The sequence below is a fragment of the Oncorhynchus nerka genome, linkage group LG7, assembly GCF_034236695.1.
Source record: "Oncorhynchus nerka isolate Pitt River linkage group LG7, Oner_Uvic_2.0, whole genome shotgun sequence".
Classification (NCBI taxonomy): domain Eukaryota; kingdom Metazoa; phylum Chordata; class Actinopteri; order Salmoniformes; family Salmonidae; genus Oncorhynchus; species Oncorhynchus nerka.
The window spans coordinates 51,097,808-51,122,325 of NC_088402.1; the positions used below are offsets into that span (position 1 = coordinate 51,097,808).

Below are 24,518 nucleotides of genomic sequence, written 5' to 3' on the forward strand. Positions count from 1 at the left end.
CGTTGTAGGGAGGTCATACAGCCACGTGGAGGCCACACACACTACTGAGCCTCATTTTGACTTGTTTTAAGGACATTACATCAAAGTTGGATCAGCTGTAGTGTGGTTTTCCACTTTAATTTTGAGTGTGACTCCAAATCCAGACCTCTATGTGGTTGATAAATTTGATTTCCATTGATCATTTTTCGTGTCATTTTGTTGTCAGCACATTCAACTATGTCAAGAAAAAAGTATTTAATAAGAATATTTCATTCATTCAGATCTAGGATGTGTTATTTTAGTGTTCCCTTTATTTTTTTGAGCAGTGTATATAGCCTCAAAACATGGTTAACTATAATTTTGTTATCATGAATGGTCAGTCCTTACGTCTGAATTTGAGTGGTTACATTTCTCCAACTCTACCCTTCAGCTTTTCACTGAAACGGGCGGGGAATCGCTTTGTTGTTTCAACTGCTGATCGCTGCTTTAAAGCAACATTGCTTGCCCTGCTTCTACCTTAGAGGATTTTATTCCCAAAACAACTCAGCCCTTGTAGCCTCTGCCTATTCTGATTACAGCATGGGTGTACACTCATGCAGTCGTGGGCAATATTGTGGCCACTCCCCATCGACGACGTCGGGCCAATGAGAGAGCTTCCATTTGCAGTTTCAGTAGTACCATGGTGTTGCCCGGCAACCAGAGTCGGCACATTTCTGGGAGGTCCTGTGTGGATGGCAGCAGCTGTTATTCACTTCAGGAGAGAGAGAGCGAGAGAGAACATGTTAAGGTACAGAGATTGAGGGAGGAGAGACAGTTTAGTCAGAGAGGAGGAAAAGGAGGAGCAGAAGAGGGGGTCAGAGACACAGTGAGAGAGAGTGATAGAGGCAGAGGAGCCACCATCTCTTGCCTTTATCGAGAAAGTTTGCTTCTGCGACCAAAGAGGAGGAGAAAGGAGATGGAGGCAGAAGAATAGGCCATTTCTAAGCCTGGTTGAGACTGTGTCTATCAGAGCAGAGAAGAGAGGGATGTGTGGTGTATGGAGGATTCGTCCTCTGTGCTTCTGCACTCCAACACACTACAGTACCTGTGCCTGCTGGAGCAGTGGATCTAGAGCTATGCCTCCCCACAGGCTCCCAGCCTGACACACTCTGGAGGGACGGGAACAGAGGACAGCTTGGGTGACCTGGATACGAGCTGAGCAGAGCTGAGCTGAGGCAGTCCACAGTGTGCAAGTTATTTGAGACAGATCCTGACTTCAACTGGGTTTGGGTTGATCCAAACCGATCCAAATAGGTTTTAGTCTGAATCTTGATCTAACGCTGGTGTTTGTTGAAACACGTCCAGAGCTGTTCTGGTTCTGGCCTGCGGATGACCATAGAAGTTCTGTAGTGTTCCAAAGAGGTTTTACCGCTCAGGACCAGGACAGTTTGCCAGAAGAGGAGAATCCATGTCTGGCAATCCACACAGTGAACAACTGGGCAACGTTTTATATCTGTAGTGCCATGATGTTTACTGGATCTGCTAACAAGAACATACCACACCTGGCACAGGAACCTACACCTGGCACCATGGACTAACCTGCTCTGAGTCGCTTTATAGTGGCCCCCTGTTGATCTTTTGCAGGAGAACGTAGGAGCCAAAAATGTGGAAATTAAAGACCTTCTGCATGGATTACTGGCATGTGTTGTGTCTACATCCTCACAATACCTTTCATAAGAGGTAAGTTGACTTTAGACAAGATGTTTTTAGTATTTGTTTTGAAGTCCTGCAGGATAGGATAAGATGTGCCTGTGGATCTTTTCTTCCTGCTCTTATTAGAACACACCAAACGTCAATTAAAACTATATGAAATATTGTATATAGATTCATGTTTTAGAGACCAACTGTAAAAAACTACAACAGAACAGTGTTTAGGCATATTGCTGACTGAACATTGCTCTGGGGCCTGAGCGGACTGGGCCGCAATTGATTTCCCTGAGTGAAACTAGTTTTCCTGCACTACTTGGTTAACTCACTTGGTCTCTTGGTGATGCTTGTCTACTTAATGGTGTCTAGTGTAAGGTTCTGGAGCTGCTAAGTGCTTAGGAGGAGAGAAAAGGTGTGACTTGACTCAGCATCCACTCCTCCTCTCCTCCCTCTTGGTCTTCACCTTTCACCTAGTGCAGGATCTCTACAAGGTTGTTCATTCTGTTTACCGCGCTCATCAGAGCAGATTGTGAATCTGTTTTTGAGTGTTTATAACCTACACATTACAGGTTAGGAATGTATTAATGTTACTGAACAGTCTCCTTGGAATGTTACAGGATTAGATTTAATGTTGGATGATTGGATCACAACTCTGTGTTTTCAGCTTAGTCGCAGAAACAAGGAGTGGGAAATACTGTTCAATCGGCTTTAAGTGAGTGCAGGGTAGGTCATTGTACTGAATCTAGAAATAGGGTTTCCTCTCAGCTTTAATATACAGAACTGTACATACAGTAGGTAGTTGATGCGATAGGAAGTTGGATCCCCCGCTCACTTCTCACGAACCTATTCATTCTCTCCAATTCCCCTGCAACTCTACAGGGACTCTAAAACACCCCTCATGTCGCTGACTACCTGTCACAACACAGATAGCTGTCGTTCTATATTCCAGTAGAGCTGCAGTGATTACCCCATGAATCTGTTCAGAATACACATGTTTAGCTGACCCCCACAGAATAGATATGCTCTATTACAATCAAGGGGAACAATCGAGGGCTGACTGAAGATATATATATATATATATATATATATATATATATATATATATATATATATATATATATATATATATATATATTACACAATAAAAGCTTTACAACGTAGACTGCCGTTCCAAAGGCTATCTGACAGTCTCATGGCTGTTTCTATGTGATTTGCGTTGCTTTGTGTTTCTCTGATGCCACTTCATGCAGGAACCCCCCATCCCCATCCCCAATGATAATCGAAACAATCATGATCAAATGTCTGTTTTCATAACTCATCTAATGACTATCACCTGCTGCAACTTCACGACTGTTGTGCTGATAATGATATACATCACAGGCATAGCCTATATGTGGCGTTTTACTGATGCTTTACCCATATAGTTAGTTTGATGTTGCCGACGGCGTCAGAACTGAGTCAGAACTGAGCTGCGTTTGGAGACATGAAAGACTGATCCAAGGCCCGTGGAACCCTCAGAAGCACCTGTCACATCTATATATGCTAATGTATTCGCTCACACACGCGCAATCATGCACACTATGGTCATTAGTATTCAGAGTACGAGGACAAGTCCATAATGCATTATTAATGCATTACATGGCAGTTTTTATACCCTGAAAATTGTGCCTCCTGCCATTTTATATTGCTGTGAATCCCCATAAGCTGTAGGTACAAGTGTCATAGTGTGTTGAGTTGATCCCGTGGTGTAAAGTAGCTAAGTAAAAATAAGTCGTTTTTTGGGGTTATCTGTACTTTTTTTTTTTTCTTTACTATTTTTGACTACTTTTAGTCCACTACATTCCTAAAGAAAATATGTACATTTTACTGCCATACATTTTTCCTGGCTCCCAAAAGTACTCGTTACATTTTGAATGCTCTGACAAGACAGCAATATGGTCCAATTCATGCCTACTGCCTCTGATCTGGCGGACTCACTAAACACAAATACTGTGTTTGTAAATGACGTGTTTGAGTGTGCCACTGGCTATACGCACATTTTAAAAACAAGAAAATCGTGCCGTATGATTTACTTCATGTAAGGGATTTGATGTATAGCATTTACTTTAACTTTTTATTTGAATGATTTTTTTTCCATCCCTAATTAAGTACATTTAAAACCAGATACTTTTAGACTTTTACTCAAGTCGTATTTTACTGGGTGATTTTCACTTTTACTTGAGTCATTTTCTCTCTCTCTCTCTGACACTATAGTTTCTTGGAAAACATTTAGCATTACAGGGCTGTTGTTTTTTTTATTCCATTATCAAAACCTGTTATAGAAGCCAAGTAATTTATGCTTGGTCTAAAAGACTTCATTATGCTCCTAATTCCTCAGAGTCACTGGAAAGATGCGGTCATGGGGCGTAACTCGAAACATCAGCAAAGGGTTTACGGCAACATGGTTACATTGAGTTCCATGGCTTTAGTAGCTGTGTTGTTCAAGCAAGGCCGCTGTAGTAACTCAAAACAGCCTCTCCCAGCTGCTGAACTGGGGCTAACCCTCCCCCCGCTTGGCCTTCCCATTGAGAGCTCTGTCGTTCTTGGATATGGGCCCATGTATTACCACAGGCACATACACGGCACAGCACACAGGCATGCCTAGCCCACCTCCAGTGGCTATCACAGGCAGTCCCAGCCAGATGGGTTAGGGTGCATTGTAAGGAATGAAAAAGAAGGGGTGTCCTCCGAGAAAGGAGAGAGGGAGGGGTTGTGTAGTAGTTCACTGTGTGGGTGGAGAGCCTTTTGTTACGAGGAGGGACGGTTTTAATCTGTTAGCCTAGACATATACTGTACTGAGCCTTTACCTAACTTGGTCATCAGGCGAACTTGCTAGTCTTAGCGACTTTCTGAGTGTGGACTCGGGCAGGATAAACTGGGACAGGGAACTTCTAAGAGGCGCAGCTGAAGAAACTGGAGCCAGAAGAGAAAGAATTCTGTGTTTTTCTATGGAAAGTAAAGGATGCGGGGTGTAATTTGTGGTCTAGTATATGGGAGTTGGTACAGTGTGTCCCACCACTGACTGTTATAGGGGGAGTTGCCACAGTTTGGTGCGTTTGGGACATTTTGAAACGTCCTCTCTGCGTGTTCCATGCTGCACATTTTTTCCCCTGCGTGTCTGGTGTCTGCAGTGATGTCACTGCCGCGTGGAATGTGATGTGGAAGTACTGCATTTCAAGCCGAACAGTAAGGTAGGAGATGATCTGTAATGACTCCTACTGCCTGGTCTGGTAAAAGACCGCAAGCGTTGGTTCACTTCTGACTGGGCCCCAGAGAGAGGGAAGCACGCCTGGAGAAATGTTACATATTCAATACCCTGGAAGTGTATCATCATCAGTGTCAGGCTAAATCCACACATAGACAGTAGGAGTGGCAGCAATGCAACGTGTCCTAGATTTTGCATTTACATACCCATAGTAACCCAATCATTCATTTGGAAATGAAGATGTGTTAAAATTTCGAGGCAATCCACAGGACGAGGGCTCGTCTCAGGTAGTCCTGTGGGGTAAATTGGAATATGAGAGGACATTTTATTCAAAGAAGCAAATCTGTTCCTGAATGTCCCTACATCTTTTAAAAATCTTATTTTTAAAAGCCCAGTGCAGAGAAAAACTTTTTTTTTCCTGTAATTTTATATACATTTCCACGCTATGAGGTCGGAATAAATGATTAATGGCCTTTTTGTGTAAGAGTTGTTTGACCACATGAAATGTCAACCTGTTTTAGTAGAATGGAATTTTGGCCTCCCTGGTGATATCATAGTTACGGAGTGGCTATGGATACAGAGTTTCTCTATCCCAATTTGGCCAGGCTAAAAATATGGATATTTCTGTGCATTTGTATATATATTATAATATATATATATATATATATTATATATAGAAACTTTATTGTCAGTATTGCAAACATAAGCACAACACAAACAGGCAGTCTAGCGATTTCATGTTCTTCTTAGCTGCTGAGTTGCATGCAGCTATTTACTCACGATATCAGCATATATGGCATAATGATCTCGCCCATTTGTTTTCAAAGGTCCGGAAACACCCTCGGCTGCCTAGAACATTTGGCTGCCCAGAGGTGGAACGCAGCAGGACAGACAGTCTTATTAGCGATTTGTTAGGGTTGTGTCAATCGAATCTGGTATCAGGATAAATATGACACTGAGTCACCAAATTGTATACTATGTATTTTTTATTAGCTAAGCAATAAGTGGTAAATGCAATTTTCGTATATACGGGCTCTCTGTCCAACCTCGCAGGGCAAACAGAGAACTGACTTGTTCCTGACAAAGATATTATAATATACTCTGATGACAGAAGTAGTTCCTGCTTCCGAGCCGGCCTGTCAGAGTAGAGACTGGGCGTGGTTTAGTCTCACCCAGCCTATCGTTGATTGTTGGCGCAGAGCTGGTCCCATCCCCCGGGCTCTCCGGCAGTCAGTCGTTGTAGTTGTGTAGAATATACAGTTATCAGGCACCTGGCTCCTGTTATCTAACAAAAGACAGTTTGTTATCGCAACACTACGTTCTGAATGTGCCCCCCCCCCCAACTCATTGCACAGTTCCTGTCTTCATGTTATTCTGTATTTTTCCATCATGAGAAAGGCCCATGGCCCTGAAACAATGTCTCAAGTCAGCTATGTTGCATAACACATACAACCACACAAGCCAACAGCAGATAATATTCAATCACATATATGGTAACGGGCTATAGTGCATAACACAGAATCCTCATAGATTTAATGTTGTTTTTTTCCACCATCATTGCAAACATTGGCTAAGTTGCGCAGGAAGCAGGCAGGCCGTTAAGTACTGCTCTTTTTTTTGAGGAACTACAATACGGCATCAACTATAAAGATTTTTCTCCTAAGAGTTTTGTCTGCGTCCTGTTTGTGCAACTGCAATATCCGTGACAACCGCCAGAGACGGTTGTAGCCTTGATAACATATGTTTTGGAATTATCATTCACATCGCCACAGGCCTATTTTTTTTTTCAGTTGTTCAGAAATATGAGGCAGAGACAGGCGTAGGCTACATCATCATGGCTCAGAAGAGGGCGAGAAAAGAGAGAATCACGACGGGAGTGTGAGCAGCAGCTACGTTAGAAAAACAAATGTGTGCATAAAATAACACATGAGCAGAATATGATCCGGCGGGGCGGGCGTGGGCGAAAACTCTGTATCCGTAGCCATGGCCAATTAGTTAATAGACCAATAAGAGAGTTCCAAATGTCTTTGCCAATAACAGCAAATGTTCTGTTTCACCCCTCCCCAGTCAGACCACTCCCAGACAATCCTAGCAAAATTCTTGCCTGAGACATTGCTCTTTGTTAAGAAGCTATTTTTGTTTTCAATTAAAATGGTCAAAAATAATCACAGTAAGGTGCCTAATTGTTACCCAGAAATGATTTGATATTGAGATAAAAAAGGGCTGCATTGGACCTTTTAATAGGCTCGTGTTGTGATTGGCTTATTCCGTTTACTTCTTCCTGACTTTGCACCTTTCTGTGTTTTCTTTTCTGAGTCATACATCTTCTGAACCCAGTTGTGCTGATTAAATAAATAAACTGTTATCTCTCCCTCACAAGACATTGACTGACCCAGGAGTAAAATGCCTGTCTCTTCAAAACACACTGTGCTTCTGAAAAGTTTTCATTTCTCAACTTTTCTCCAGCCTCCTCCCGGAGTTGTCTCCTCCGATAAAATCTCAGACTCTGAAGCTTTCACAGGTGTCTCGTTCAAGTGGAGTTTGTCTCTGGCAGGAACAAAAGGTTGTTTTGCAAGAAAGGCTAGCTAGACTGTCTGAAGTGAAGAGGCTTTTGAGGGAGTTGTTGAAAACAATGGTCTGACTGTTTGACAGTGAGAGCAGCTGAAATGACACAGTAGAAGCAAAGCAACCTGATCAGATCCGTATTCCAGGGCAGCGAGTGGAGTGGATCACAGCAGCCATGACTTATTTACTGTGTATGTGTGTCTGGATAGGATCTCTGGTGCCGAACGCTCCTGCATCCCGTCCCCAATCCAGAGGGAAAAACAAGAGATCAGGCTGTTGGGTTTCATCTGAATGTGAAATCCAGTGGAGTCTCATACACGTCATGCATCTCCAACTGTGTCTGTGTCAGTCATTATGTCCGTGTCTGTAACGTTGTTTGTGTCGACACTGGGGTGGAATAGGCTGAAACCGGGGTTGTTGTGACAACCCTGCCTCATGATAGACTCTAAGAAGAGCAAATGGACTAACCCAGCCCCGTGGGAAGTACAGGCCAGAATGTGGACCTGGTCTGAAGCTGTTCTGACTTAAACTGGACATCTTGACAAACAGCATCTTTACCTTCGTCTGGACCCAGAGAAGAGAGACTCCGGATTCTGCACGTTTGGTCCCTGTGTTGGTACGCTGGGTTTATGTTGACAGATCTTTTCTGGGCAGAGAGGAGACAGACGTGTGTAATGGAAAAGCTGTAACATGACGTGTCCTCCCACTGTGGTGAGTTCACTGCTGGTGTGGAACAGCTTAGACATGTCTGGGGAAATCGTTTTGGTCAGAAATACCATTTGAGGGAGATGGTAATGAGCAGTTGTTGCCATTTTGAAGTGTGGTTGTTTTCCAGCCAACAGTATTGGACAGTTTGATATTTGTATTTGTTGAAGTATGGATTGATCATGTTGAAAGTAGTGCGTCGTTCTCTCTCACACACACACACACACACACAAATTCACAAGTTTACTCACCTGTGTTCATAATTGATTTTGCACCCAAAGTGAGCGTATTCAATAGGAAATTACACAGTATACATTGTATCCTCTAGATGTTTTCTTGTGTGACTACAGTAAGTCCCTTTTACTGTTGGCTATGTGTGTGTGCAGTTCTTTAGCTCTATTGAATGTTGGAGTGAGTGTCCACATCTTAATAATTTAAACGTGTTACTCCCAGAGGGTAGACTGCACCTTGAACACTGAATGCATAAAAGTATAACCCTTTCTGTGATTGCTGAGCATCAATTCTTAGAATGGTCCTTGTGCACTGCAGTTGGTCATGTGTTGTGATCAATGATTTATTTATACACTAGATTACTTATAGAGGGCACTGTGTTGAAGCCACCGTGCCTCCATCTTGGCACTCCCCCACCATTGTAAAACATTTTTGGAATACATTTATTAATGTCTACATTCATTTTTGCCACATTTATTCTATTACAAACACCTTAATGCATACTTTTTAAATTGTCAAAATCAAAAAAACGTTTTACCAAAAGTTACATTTTTAGAGATTACTAATGTTACTGTCCCCACTACAACAACAAAAATGTAGTGCACAATTTCAATTCAATTTACATTTCAATGGTGTACCAGGTAAATTGCAGTGGTTTGAGGGGATTGGCCCATTCTATGAATTATATTTCAATGATCGCAACGTCACCCACCCTGTGTTACAAGAGCATGTTGTGAATAAGCTTTTAAATTATATCCAACTCAACCGTTCTTTTCCCATGATGAAGACATGGTCGGGTGGGGTAATGCAAAATGGGTCAACTTTTGATCTGAATGTTTTTGGCATTTAGGGCCACTTTCTGACCACTTCTTGTTTAAAACAAAAGGGCTGTTGTCAAAAAGTGATTGAATTCAAATGCATTTACCCCTAACTAATGAGTACTGATAGAGTTATTGGGTTAAGATCGTCTGAGTTGTTGAAATCTCTTGTGGTAGGGCACATTACATTAGAAGTTGTTTTGCTATGGTCTTTCACACGATCCCCATTCTTTCACAATACATCAGAGTTGTTTTGCTACGGCAGTGAAGCTACACTCTTTCACACGATCCCCATTCTTTCACAATACATCAGAGTTGTTTTGCTACGGCAGTGAAGCTACACTCTTTCACACGATCCCCATTCTTTCACAATACATCAGAGTTGTTTTGCTACGGCAGTGAAGCTACACTCTTTCACACGATCCCCATTCTTTCACAATACATCAGAAGTTGTTTTGCTACGGCAGTGACGCTACACTCTTTCACACGATCCCCATTCTTTCACAATACATCAGAAGTTGTTTTGCTACGGCAGTGAAGCTACACTCTTTCACACGATCCCCATTCTTTCACAATACATCAGAAGTTGTTTTGCTACGGCAGTGAAGCTACACTCTTTCACACGATCCCCATTCTTTCACAATACATCAGAAGTCGTTTTGCTACGGCAGTGAAGCTACACTCTTTCACACGATCCCCATTCTTTCACAATACATCAAAGTTGTTTTGCTACGGCAGTGAAGCTACACTCTTTTACACGATTCCCATTCTTTCACTTTCACTTTCGGCACAGTATTCTAGTGTTGATGGCCAGAGTACACTAAGAAATGCCACAATGTACATTGACTCCTGCATATACTTCTATGTGCATGATCAGTGTAGCTCAAAGGCAGGCACTGCCTCCGTCTCTTCTTCTGCATCTTTCTCTAGCTGCCCTTGTGTTCTCTTACTTTTGATGTCATATTCCTTAGCATCTCGTCTCTGTGGCTGCCTGGTGGATAATGAGGGAGCGTGCTGCATTAACTTATGTAATGATGAGAGCGGAGAGGAGGGGGTGGGGACGATAGGAGAGAATAGATGAGCTCATGTTGCTGCACTGCAGCTCTCACACACACACTGCACCATATGGTTTATGCCACACGAGCGTACACACACACACACGCACGCACGCACGCACCCGAAACACATGCACACAGAGTATGGTGCCACTACCTCTAGCCAGAATTAGCTACCAATTTAGCTCTACTGCAGAATCACAAGGTTGCCATCTTCTTTATCTCGTTATCTGTCTTTGAATGATATGATGTGAGTGAGGTGTGTGTGTTTGTGTGTGTGTGTAAGGTCTGTACATAGTAGGAGCACGTGAAGAGTTTAATTCCAAAACGCTATACACTGAGTTTACAAAACACATGCTCTTTCCATGACAGACTGACCAGGTGAATCCAGGTGAAGCTATGATCCCTTATTTGATGTCACTTGTTAAATCCACTTCAATCAGTGTAGATGAAAGGGAGGAAACAGGTTAAAGAATGATTTTTAGAAAGCCTTGAGACAGTTGAGACATGGATTGTGTATGTGTGCCATTCAGAGGGGGAATGGACGATACAAAAGATGTATGTGCTTTTGAACAGGGTATATTAGTAGGTGCCAGGCGCACCGGTTTGTGTTAAGAATTGCAATGCTGCTGGGTTTTTCACACTCAACATTTTCCCATGTGTATCAAGAATGGTTCACCACCCAAAGGACATCCAGCCAATTTGACACAACTGGGTTAAGCATAAGAAGAGAAGTTATCTAGATTCTTCAGCTCTTAGCCATTTTTGGCCAATTTCCAACCTTCCATTCGTATGCAAAATTCTGGAGAAATTTGTGTTCAATCAGCTACATTTTTTTTTTTTTTTTTTTGCCAACTGTATTTAAAAAAAAAAAATTGAATCTGTTTTTTTGTGCCCAACACAGCCCAGAGACAGCCTTAGTTAATGTGGTAAATTGTCTTAGAGCAAACACAGATGCCAAACAGCTCTCTGTCCTTGTACTCGAAGATTTAAGTGCTGCATTCGACCATGCTGTCCTTCAGGACAGACTGGAGAGGTGAGTTGGCCTCTCCGATCCAGTTCGAAATTGGGTTAGGAACTATTTAACTGGTCAAAAGTTTTTTTTTGTCAGCCTAGTTGAACATAAATATCATTCGATTTTGGGTCCGGTATTGTTCATTTTTATATATGTTATGCATTGGCAGCATTATCAGAAAGCACAGCATTGATTTTCACTACTACGCAGACAATACACAACTTTTAATTTCTGTGTCACCAGAGGATTTTTAGCTCCACGGATAAATTATTGGACTGAATTAGTGATTTAAATACTTAGATGGCTCACAACTTCCTCCAGCTAAATCAAGAAAAGACCAAGGTACTTATTGTTGGAGCCAAAGCACAGAGAGAATCTAGCTGCACATTTTAATTCATGGGTAATAAAGATAAAACACCAGGTAAAAAACCTAGGTGTTATTTTAGATTCTGAACAAAATTTCAAATCACACATTAGGAATGTGACCAAAATAGCTTTTTACCACCTGAGGAACATTTCCAAGGTGCTGCCGATTCTCTCTCAGGCTGATTTATTTTATTACAAGCAGGCTCGATTCTCTCCGCTGTCTGGTCTTCCCAAGAAAACCATTGGTCAACTGCAAAACATAGAGAATGCTGCAGCATGGGTACTGACCAAGACCAGACGGAGAGCACACATTACACCGGTTTTAAGGTTCTGCACTGGCTGCCTGTGAGTTTTAGAATTAATTGAAAAAATATTCTATTGGTTTATAACTCAATCTACAATTGTGCGCCCCATTACATGTCACATGCTTTTTAGTTATGTACCCAGTAGGTTTCTCAGGTCTCTGGCACTGACCCTTTAGTTTTGCCCCCAACCTCTCGAATAGTCTGCCAGAGAACCTGAGGGGTGCCGAAACTGTGGACATACTGTATAAAAAGGAGATCTTAAAACATCTTTTTAGTTTAGCTTTTTCTTAGGGTGCTTTTTAGATGTTCAGTTTGTGTTATTCATAAGTTTTTTTTATATGATTGTTGTGTAGTAAATATTTCAGCTTTTATTTTCTGTGTTTTCTATTTGTTTTTTTTCCTGTAAAACACACTGTTGCATTCCACGTCTGAAATGTGCTGTATAAATAAAGCTTGCATTGATTTGGAGTCAACATGGGCCAGCAACCAAATTTTGGAAGGTGTTCTTAATGTTTTGTGTGTGTGTGTGTGTGTGTGTGTGTGTGTGTGTGTGTGTGTGTGTGTGTGAGAGAGCGGGGAAGAGAGAGAAATATTATAAAATAGCTTGACGGGCCACTGGAGTGCTTTCAGCTCTGTCTGTCTGAGAGATTGTACAAGAGAACAGTAGATCAATTACCCTGGGCCTTGGGTTAAAGCTGAAGCATTACAAATTCATAGGCCAAGATTGTTCAGAGCCGGTTGATGATGGATCCTGTGCTAATAGATGTATAGTCCACATGTTGGAGGTCATCAAATAACAGAACAGATCGTCATCATTCACGCCCCATTCATTCATAGAATTGGCAAATGACATTTTTTAGACCGAGTGCGATCCTCTGAGACTACAACTATTGATTGCCCTGTATTCTGTAGCTTTTTTATCCTGTCGTGACCTATTGATGTAGAATACTGGACTACTTCATCAAACTTTTTTTGTGGTCAGGTGCCACAAAAAGGAACTTAGGAAAATTTAAATTGTCTCAGAACAGGGCAGCACGGCTGGCCCTTGGATGTACACAGAGAGCTAATATTAATAATATGCATGTCAATCTCTCCTGGCTGAAAGTGGAGGAGAGATTGACTTCATTACTACTTTTATTAATGAGAGGTATTGACATGCTGAATACACCGAGCTGTCTGTCTAAACTACTGGCACACAGAACAGAGTATGGGAGGCACACAGTACTACATAGAGCCATGACTACATGGAACTCTATTCCACATCAAATAACTGACGCAAGCAGTGAAATTAGATTTTAAAAAACAGATTAAAAACATACCTCATGGAACAGCGGGGACTGTGAAGCAACACAAACATAGGCACACGATAACACACGCACCATACATACACATTTAGTACTGTAGATATGTGGTCGTGTTGGAGCAGAGGCCTGACGGCACACAGTGTGTTATGAATGTATTGTAATGCTTTTAAAATGGTATAAATTGCTTTGGCAGCAGCGAATGGGGAGCCAAAATAAATACAAATATTAACAAGTTGTGGTATTTATTATTTTGGGCAAGAACTAACCCTAACGTGTAACGGCGTTCTTCGTTTGTGGAAAGAGAGTCGGACCGAAATGCAGCGTGTTGGTTACTCATGACTTTAATGAATGAAATGCGGTACATGAAATAACTCAGAATACAAAACAACAACCAGAACGTGAAACTAATTACAGCCTATCTGGTGACTACAACACAGAGACAGGAACAAACACCCACGAAATACAAAGCGAAACTGAGGCTGCCTAAATACGGTTCCCAATCGGAGACAACGAAAAGCACCTGACTCCAATTGAGAACCGCCTCAGGCAGCCAAGCCTAACTAGACACACCCCTAAACAGCCGCGATCCCAAATAATACAAACCCCAATACGAAAATAACATATAACGAAAACACAAAATATATTGACCAAGGCGTGACATAACGCTACACTGCTGAGTATAATCAGTTTACTAGCATGGTTTCAAAGCCTACTGTTTGATCTCCATGGATGGATCCCCACATCTTTAAATTAGTACCTGCCTCTGTGAGAAATTACAGTGTTGGGACTGTTGCATGTAAATAATAATTGAAGTGTACTGTTTATCCTTCTAGGGCATTTTATGCGTTAAGGCCAAATCAAACAAACAAGCAAACGAGCGTGTACACGCTGGAATAAGAATGCACCGTAGTGAATGACAGAAAACAGACGAGCCGTCAAAGCGGCATGCGCTTCAAATTAGAAAGCAAGTCTATTTTTCCTCACGTCTACGCGAAAGCAATGCTCGTTTGCGTTTCATTTGATTTGGCCTTCAGGCCTAAATCATTCTTTGACAATTATTAGGAAGTACTTCTTCTGTCAGCCTTTTCTGTTACCGTGACAACTGTGTGCAGTAGTTCCATCAGCGTTTGATGATGAGCGTGCACTGCTCACGTGCACTGCTCACGCGCACAGGTCCTCACCGTGGAGGGGCTTTTCTCAATGACAGTCATTCACATTTCCAACAAAGCCGTCTTGACACAGTGAGGCTTTTACATGTATTTCAACTGAACATGTTTTCGCAGTGGTTATTTTCTTTACTCTGTAGATATTTTTCCATAGGAAAATGGATATGTTATGGATGTTTCTGTAGTTAAGTATAATGGGGACTTACTCAATCATTGCTCTCTGTCATCACAATTACACTAAAGAAAGATCTTTAACAACTGTAGTGGGATTCATGGCCAAATATTTCAGTCAGAGACCGTAATTGGCTCAGAGACATGTCATTCTGTCTCTCATTCCCCTGTCTTGGTATTGGACTTGGAAATCAAACCATTTCTCTCTATACAGTACTGTTACTGTCAGCTTCACAATCCCCAAATGAGCTCCCCAGAGAGAGAATCTTATTCCTCCGCTCACTCCTGCTCATCCCCAAACACACTATATATATTCTCCATCTTCTCTTTCTCGCTCACATTCTCCTTCATTAAGTGCAGTCGCTATTTTCACTCACTCACTTGTCAAATGAAATCACAGAATGGTTTTGGTACTGAATTGCTGTGCACTGGCTCCATCTGTTGGTGAGAACATTTTTACGAAAGAGGACCGGAGTCCCCATCCACAGCTTAAAATGTTCCCAAACCAAGTTCCCTTCATACAGTAGCTCTTAAGTGTCCACCCATACAGTTGCTTTGGTGTTTAGTTGTAGTAAGTGAAGGAGAGATGCACAGCCCTTTATCTGTCTTGGCTAACTAACAAGACAGATAAACTAACTAACTCCCAGACAACAACAAAAAAACGAGATGACAAGTATGCCACTGAACTCCCCAAGGGCAGAGACCTGAGAAATGAAAGGATGTGGGATGTCTTTACCCTAACAAACAACTAGACAAGTATTCCACTCTGTTAACCATTTGAGGACAGAGAAATAAGAGATGAGGGGATGTGGGGAGCCATTGGCTTGTGTATTCCCTCAGAGTATTCTTCAGCTCTCTACTCTCCCCTATCCCCCTGTCTCTCTCTCTCTCCCTCTCTCTCTCTCTCTCTACCTGGCGTCTCTCCAGCGGTTCCTCCATCTGATTACTGCTTGTCTCTATAGAGATCTATAACTAACGTTTACTTACTATTGTTCAGAGAAAGTGGCGGTTGCCTGCTGGGAGCAGAAAGAGAAACACCGCAGCATTATACTGTAAGGCAGCCGTGTTGGAAGAAATATGATATGAATATGATGTACTAGACCCAGGTTAATGCTGGGTTGAAATTGACGTAGATGAGTTTAGAGCCATTCGATTGATTGATTTATTCATATATACTAATCTCACGTGGACAGACGTACATGACATGTATCTAGTAGCTGACGCAGTTAGGCAACATTTGGTTCTGGGTTTCCAAGATTGCTTCATACAAATACAAAAAAAACAAACATTTTACAGCACAGCTATTTTACAATAGGTAAATCCTGTGGTAACTGGAATCTGGACTAACGGAACCTTCCATGGAGAGAGCTGTTTCTATTGTGCTCCACAAGGTGCTGACAGACACAGTGTTGTGGTCTCTGGCCCAGCATAGAGTCAGAGGACAGGGCTAGGGAGCTTTAGTGAGGCCTGTACAGGACACAAGGCCCAGAGGAAAGAAGTGGAGGTGTCCTGGAAGCCGGATGATACTGACAACGTTTTCCGCTAGCGATGTCCATGGTTTCCGTTTCAGATTATACAATCGCATGCAGGGATTCGTTTTTCCTTTCCATTCATACGCTACAGAAGTGGTTTGAGTCAAACCAGTTAAGATTGAAATATAATGCTTATTTTACAAGCCAATATAGATTGCAATACATTATTTAGTATGAGGAGTCAGTCCAGATTCAGTCAGTATAAATTTATAATACAGTTGTTTCAGAGTGTTGTCTGACAAAGATCAGATTTCCCCTCTGGTCCTGTCATGTGTAGTGGAGAAAGAGCGCGAGAGAGGCATGGAAACAGCGTTGCAACAAACTGATTCTGGACAGACACGTCCCCAAGGCGCCCGAGATCAATGCCACAGCCGAATAAATGCACTGAAAGAGAGAGAGGGATGAAGGGGGAGAGAGAAAACAGCTGAGTGTATGAGAGAAAGATGGTGGTATGAAAGTAGACTGAGAAAGAGAGAGAAGGCAAGATTGACAGAGCAGCTGAGAGAGCGAGAGAGAGAGAGAGAGAGAGAGAGCGCGAGAGCGGTTAGGGGGAGGGCGCAGGGAGAGACTCTCCTTTTCATTGACATTCAAGGGAATGTGCTGATGACTAAAGAATAAATCAGTCCGATAGAGGTTCCTGCCTGGTGCTCCATGTCTCTTAACCCCAGGCAGCCTACACTACAGCACTATATCCCACCTCTATCCACCTCTGCTAGCTTAGCAGCCTGTTTATCGACCTCAGCTCTACGTAGATCAACGAGCCTGCCTTATAGTGCAGGGACTCTCAGCTCCACCTGAACTCTCTCTGTCTCCTCGACACTCGACACAGAGGTGGCAGATATATGGAGGCTCAGGTAGGTGGGCACATGTCTCTGTTGCTGTCAGTGTGTGTTTGATGGTTGCTTGCAGTACCTACCTGGCTGCAGTAGTGGGGTATAAGCGGTGTTGTTGTGCTGACTAAGTCCGTGTGTGGCAGTGAGGAGGGATGCAGACAATGGATCCAGAGCTGCAGCTGAGAGCAGAGGCTGCCATGTCAATGGATCGAACGGTACGCCGGAGTGCCTGCTCCACTTCTCTGCTCTGTAGTCTGATGTCATGGTCACGCTGATGCATGTCCCCTGGAGGTAGAGAAGAGAGGGGGAGAAAAAGATAGAGGGAGAGAGAACTTTTGTGTGTATGTGCATAGTCACAACAATAGACACACAGCCTGCTTAAACTAATAACACACAAACAATTCATGTTTTTATTGAACACACCGTGTAAACATTCACAGTGTAGGGTGGGGAAAGTATGTGAACCCTTGGATTTAATAACTGGTTGACCCTCCTTTGGCAGAAATAAACTCAACCAAACTTTTTGCTGTAGTTGCGGATCAGGCCTGTACAACGGTCAGGAGGAATTTTACAAAACTGTTTCAGTTCAGCAATATTCTTAGGATGTCTGGTGTGAACCGCTCTCGGTGCTACAGCATTTTAAATCGGGTTGAGGTCAGGACTCTGACTGGGCCACTCCAGAAGGCATATTTTCTTCTGTTGAAACAATTCTGTTGTTGATTTACTTCTGTGTTTTGGGTCGTTGTCCTGTTGCATCACCCAACTTCTGTTGAAATTCAATTGGTGGACAGGTAGCCTTACATTCTCCTGCAAAACATCTTGATAAACTTGGGAATTCATTGTTCTTTCGATGATAGGAATCCATCCAGGCCCTGAGGCAGCAAAGCAGCCCCAAACCATGATCCTCCCTCCACCATACTTTACAGTTGGGATGAGGTTTTGATGTTGGTGTGCTGTGCCTTTTTTTCTCCACACACGGTGTTGTGTTCCTTCCAAACAACTCAACTTTAGTTCAATCTGTCCACAGAATATTTTGCCAGAAGCGCTGTGGAACATCCAGGTGCTCTTTTGCGAACTTCAGACAGCAATGGCTTCTTCCGTGGTGTCCTCCCATGAACACCATTCTTGTTTAGTGTTTTATGTATCGTAGACTCGTCAACAGAGATGTTAGCATGTTCCAGAGATTTCTGTAAGTCTTTAGCTGACACTCTAGGATTCTTCTTAAGCTCATTGAGCATTCTGCGCTATGCTCTTGCAGTCAACTCTGCAGGACGGCCACTCCTAGGGAGAGTAGCAACAGTGCCGAACTTTCTCCATTTATAGACAACTTGTCTTACTGTGGACTGATGAACATCAAGGCTTTTAGAAATACTTTTGTAACCTTTTCCAGCTTTATGCAAGTCAACCATTTTTAATCTTAGGTCTTCTGAGGTCTATTTTGTTCCAGGCATGGTTCACATCGTTCAATACTTCTTGTGAATAGTGTTTTTTTTAAATAGGGCAGGGCAGCTCTAACCCACATCTCTAATCTCGTCTCATTGATTGGACTCTAGGTTAGTGGACTCCTGACTCCAATTAGCTTTTGAAAAAGTAATTAGCCTAGGGGTTCACGTACTTTTTCCAACCTACACTGTGAATGTTTAAATTATGTATTCAATATAGACAAGAAAAATACAATAAGTTGTGTTATTAGTTTACGCACACTGTGTTTGTCTATTTTTGTGACTAAGATGAAGATCAGATCGAATTGTATGACTCATTTATGTAGGAATGCAGGTGATTCCAAAGGGTTCACATACCTTTTCTTGCCACTGTGTGTATGTATATACAGTACCACTCAAAAGTTTGGACACAGCTACTCATTGAAGGGTTTTTCTTTATTTGTACTTTTTTTCTCCTACATTGTAGAATAGTAGTGAAGATATCAAAACTATGAAATAACACATAAGGAATCATGTAGTTCAACAAATCAAAATATTCTTCAAAGTAGCCACCCTTTGCCTCTGACAGCTTTGCACACTTTTGGCATTCTCTCAACCAGCTTCACTTTGAATGCTTTTCCAACAGTTCCCACATGCTGAGCACTTGTTGGCTGCTTTTCCTTCACTCTGCGGTCCAACTCATCCCAAACCATCTCAATTGGGTTGAGGTTGGGTGATTGTGGAGGCCAGGTCATATGATGCAGCACTCCATCACTCTCCTCCTTGGTCAAATAGCCCTTACACAGCCTGGAGGTGTGTTGGGTCATTGTCCTGTTGAAAAACAAATGATAGTCCCACTAAGCGCAAACCAGGTTGGATGCGTATCGCTGCAGAATGCTGTGGTAGCCATGCTGGTTGTGTGCCTTGAATTCTAAATAAAGACAGTGTCACCAGCAAAGCACCCCCACACCATAACACCACCTCCCCCATGCTTCACGGTGGGAACCACACATGCAGAGATCATCCGTTCACCTACTCTGCGTCTCACATAGACACAGCGGTTAGAGCCAAAAATCTCGAATTTGAAATCATCAGACCAAAGGACAGATTTCCATGTCTATTGCTCATGTTTCTTGGCCAAAGCAAGTCTCTTCTTCTTATTGGTGTCCTTTAGTGTTGTTTTCTTTGCATCAATTTGTGCATGAAGGCCTGATTCACACAGTCTCCTCTGAACAGTTGATGTTGAGATGTGTCTGTTACTTGAACTCTGTAAAGCAGAGAACTCTGGGTCTTTCATTCCTGTGGCGGTCCTCATGAGAGCCTGTTTCATTATAGCGCTTGATGGTTTTTGCGACTGCACTTGAAGAAACTTTCAAAGTTTTAGAAATGTTCCGGATTGACTGACCTTCATTTCTTCGTAACGATTTACTGTCGTTCTCTTTGCGAGACACTGTGGCCCCTCATGAGTTCTGTTTTTTTTTTTTGTGGCCCCCACCCCTATCAAAGTTTCCCATCCCTGCTGTAGACCAATTGTTGTTCCCTCCTGTCCTATCTATGCTGGATCTTCCTTCCTGTCTATGATGGAGCAGAGCAGCCATGTCTCCCCAGCCAGCCCAGCTCTCCCCTCTGACTCACGGCAGAGCTCCAGGGTGATTCATCTTGATCAGCACCTGGTAGCACACTATTAGCATATTTTCAATTAAACCTGTAGCGGACAGGATGGGACCCTCTGACTGCACATCGATTTTTCCTCAATTGTTCCTGCCGATGCAAGCGAGGCAGTGTTGGTTATAACAGACCCCTGCCTGTTTTTCGCCGTTCACTCAGAACTACTGATCTGCAGTCATTAGAGCTGTTTACAAAATGGATGGCTTACCAGAGCAAATGAAATGCACAGAGCTGTGAATGGTCTCTCTCTCTCAGTCATATGGCAGAATGGAGGTTGGGGAAACTACAGTACTGTCTGCATGGATTGTTTCCATGCCGCGCTGTGTACTTCCCTCCCTTAATAGCCACCCCTCCTCCCTCGTTCTCTCACTCGATCTTGCTCTCTCTCGCTCTATCCCATCAAGACATTCTTTGTTGTCTTTTGTTTTTCTGCTAGAGATCGTAATGAAACACAGAATTCCCCTCAGGATCATTAGTCAGAATTCACAAGAGTTCTGAATCCCAGGTGTTTTCTCCACATTCCATTGTATGTTTATGCACTGGCTAAAATGTACCACTGAATAAAGATGTTGGAAATGACAGTGCACAACACTGTTCTCTGCTCTGTATTCAGCATGGTGTCTGCCTCTATAAAATGTGATTTACCTCAAGATCAACCCTCTGCTTAAAACAACTTAACTTAACCTTGTGACTGCACAAGTCAATGTTAACGTACTTAACCTCCAGACCGATAAAGGGGACTTGTCACCCTCACACTGGCCCTCCTGTTCAGCTCTCCTGGCAGTAAAGACTGGGCTCTCAGCTCTGTGGTTCTGCTATGCGTCTATAGTACACGTGTGTGGATTGGAAAGGGTAATATCCTGGTTGTCAGGGAGGCTGGTGTGAAAGCACACCCGAGCTGTGCCTGTGTGGTTTCTGTGTACCAGCTTAGTTTCTCTTCTCCTTTAGCTCTGGCTAGCATCGCCATGGAGGTAGTAAACATCTGTTTTGGGGGGTATCAGACTGTTTCTTATTTTTTAAATATTTTTTTTTTTTTACAAAAAGAGGAATCTAAAAATGCACTGGGTGAGGTGTATTTCCAATTGGAGACCTTCCTATCTAAAACAGGACTTACACTTCCGAAGGTTGAAGCGGATCCTTTTGGCACAAACATAATACCTTCTTGAGTTGGACTGCCTCTACCTAAGTCCGAACAGCCCATCCTTTGTTTCAAAACTAACATGAAATCTTAGACAGGAGAATAACAAGCGTTTGACAAGGACAAGGAGATAAAGGGGAAAGTGTCATGAAGAAAGTCCTGTAATCTCTGTTTCCACAGTAGATACTAAGGTTGTACATTGTGAGAAAACGGACTTCGCCATTAGAGAAAACACTCTCTGAAATGGCCCCTGTTGGTTTATGTCACTCACAGATTACATTTAGGAGTGTCTGGTGCTATTTTCTGTGGTATCACAGTGGCAATGACTTGTGGAAAAAGCTACTTTTCCCGAGTGGCACCTCAGCTTTGGAAGAAGGTCATTGGATTAGAATGACTGAGTATCTTTGATGACCGAATTCAGTTTGGGTTGTATAGTAGTAGCCACTTTAACTTAAGAGACTGGTTGATTATTTTACATGTACTTACAGTTAAAGTTAGCCTCGTACGAACCATCCTGATCTTGCGAGCTCACATTCTGTAGCGAAACAGAATGTGCCCTCACGAGATCAGGATGGTTCGTACGAGGCTAACTTTAACTGTAAGTACTTTTAAAATGATGAAAAGTCTCTTATGGTTCAAATAGTAAGTCGCTCTGGATAAGAGCGTCTGCTAAATGACTTAAATGTAAATGTAAATGTAATTAATTCACTGTACATCCTTCACACCTATACATCTCTACCCCAGTTGAAGGAGCCAAACTGATCCCTCAACTCCTCCAGTTGATTGACAGCTGTGTATCCCTGGACTCTGGTCTGTTAGTTTTTTAAAAATGTTTAATTTAACCCTTATTTAACTAGGCAAGTCGGTTAAGAACAAATTCTTATTTACAATGACGGCCAAACCCGGACGATGCTGGGCCAATTGTGCGCCGCCCTAAGGGACTCCCAATCACAGCCGGATGTGATGCAGCCTGGATTCAAAGCAGGGACTGCAGTGACTCCTCTTGCACTGAGATACAGTGCCTTAGACCGCTGCGCCACTTGGGAGCAGGGGTCATTCAGACTGCGGATGAGGCCCGCTACCCTTGAATTGACCTGAGTATTATCCTCGGGTTATCCTGTAGGCTGGGAGAACTGGGCCTGGGGGCTTCTAATGAGTAATTTAGGGGCTACGGGTCAATAGACCCAGCAGCCCACCAAGACCAGGGATGTCATGCCGTAATTAAAGCAGTAAGCCTTATGGAGCATATATCACACTGCCCAGGATAAGGCCGAGACAGGGACAGATTATAATCCATTTCTCCGTAATGACTGTAATTTTGTAATTTAATTCTGCAGGACCTAATTGGGGTTGGAGTGTTGTGAGCTGAGCTGTGTGTTGATGTATTGTGGGTGTGTGAATGTTGTGTGGTTTTTCTCGCTCCATTCCAAACAAATGGCTTCCATCCCTATCGACTTTCAATAGGATGTCTGATGAGATCCAGGAGATTGTGGCTCTGAATGGATTTAATGGACACAAAACAAAGTTAGTCCTGTGTCTTTGTTGTTGGTAATTGTAAATGAATCCATGTGTCCTGCATAGGACTATCCCCCCTTCTAGTGAGTACCTTGGCACTATCTCAAACTGAGGTGTCAGGGCTGCCGAAACATAAAACTTGGTGCTTTATAATGAATGTATTATATACATTGCCACTCCCTGCCTGTGGCATGGCACGGGTCTTGACATGCAGTTCTCACAAACTTATAAAAAGAGGGCTATCCTTCCTGTCAGCTTGGAGGGTTTTTGTGAATATGGAGAGACAGTAGATGTGCTGACTTGCACACTTCCAGGACTTGCTGGAAATGAAGTATGAATGGAATGTGCACACTCAGGATATCTGGTTCCACTGGAATGTGTCGACGTGAATACATTTCTTGACACTTGTGACCTGCAGAAAAGTTTGCTTAGTTGCTCATATTCACATAGGGGGGGGGGGGGCATTTAGTGAGAGCAAAATAATAAAACGTATGACTGGTTAAATCTTAGTTGCCCCCAAAAGGACACTTTGTATCCATGTTGTTTTACCTAGTGACATATATTCAGTGTCCATTGCTACCTACGACAGACCCAAGGCTTTACAAGTGGAGGAATTTCAGCAGAGGCTAGGGACAAAAGTCATGAATAATGTATCTCCTAATTTCCCCTTCATTGTTAAGATGCTTTCAAGCAAACATTTGAGTTAATATTTAAATACTAATGATCCAGGTCCATTTGCAGTTGGGGGAAAAAATGCAAACGTCCCAGGTTACCATCTCCAGTAAACTGATAGGCCTATGCTGACAGTTTTCAGAGGTGCGTTCTGTGATAGGGGTTTGGATTTGGTTGTTGTTTTCCACTCAGATTTGCAGAGTTTTAGAAAAGAGAAGACGCTAGAAACTGGGCAGGATTTCCTTTCGTTAACAAATTTTGAGGACCTGACATTGCAGTTTCCCCAAACACCAACACACTGCTTTCAGGGGTCAAACTATAGCTATCTGGCTGTCCAATGGAAGCCTGTCCTTAAGTCTATAGTTTAGTTACATACTACTCTAGTGTTTGTTACAGTATCATTATATGAGGGCCTGCTGGACACCTTTTGGGATCCCCACTCATGCATTCAACACTTTTATCCAGGGCGACTTAAAGGAGCAATTAGGGTTAAGTGCCTTGCTCAAGGGCACATCAACAGATTTTTCACCTAGTTGGCTCTGGGATTTGAACAGCAACGCTCTGTGGCTTGTATGAGTCTCTTTTAACAGCTGGGTGTCCAACGGCACTATAGGATAACCTAGAAGCCTGGCAGGCAAGGTTAATATTGTGTGGAAGATGTTCCCTTTTTCTTCAAGTTGAGATCTAACTGTACATCCCAAATCACTGTGATATAGTGTTCCTTATCTCCGCCTTCCCATCCTTTGCACGACATTAAGTGATTATGTCACTCAGTGCTAATCACCTTCTTGGTCATTAACTTGACGAGCCCCGTGGTTGCAGTTACTCCTACAGCTGGCCTAAATCATTTAATACAAAGCGCTTTCTCCAAAAACAACTTTATGGGAAATGAAATATTGTACTACTGTCTACAGCCAAATGAGGAGGTCGTTAATGTGAAATATCATCAGTGTTCTCACTTTCAGAAGGAGCACAAAGTAGGAGAGCGAAATTAAAAAGTAATTCCGCACAGCTCTCATACTCTCAACCTTTGCCTGTGTCAACTTGATCTGTGTCATTTCTTTCTCTTAAAGAAACCTGTGTAATATACAGTATATTATTTGGCGCAGGTCTTTGACAGTATGACACA

At 42.6% G+C, this 24,518-nt stretch overlaps 1 protein-coding gene and 1 long non-coding RNA gene across 4 annotated transcripts in view; one reads left to right on the forward strand and one right to left on the reverse strand.

Moving 5' to 3' along the window:
• Window positions 1-24,518, forward strand: part of LOC115131876 (IQ motif and SEC7 domain-containing protein 1-like) — a 185,306-nt gene that overhangs the window by 114,206 nt on the left and 46,582 nt on the right. Inside the window, exon 1 of one of the 3 annotated variants that reach the window (XM_029663943.2) lies at window positions 4,484-4,895. The exons of the other annotated variants lie outside the window; for them this stretch is intronic. Coding sequence (XP_029519803.1) covers window positions 4,861-4,895 — 35 coding nt within the window. The 5' untranslated portion in view covers window positions 4,484-4,860. Of the gene's footprint in view, window positions 1-4,483; window positions 4,896-24,518 lie in introns of those variants that run through there. 3 annotated transcript variants of the gene reach the window in all.
• On the reverse strand, window positions 5,878-20,352 carry LOC135572516 (uncharacterized). The gene is made up of 3 exons (XR_010464363.1): window positions 20,273-20,352; window positions 17,059-17,260; window positions 5,878-6,194 (listed from the first exon to the last, which is right to left on the reverse strand). It is a non-coding gene; the product is annotated as an uncharacterized LOC135572516 (long non-coding RNA).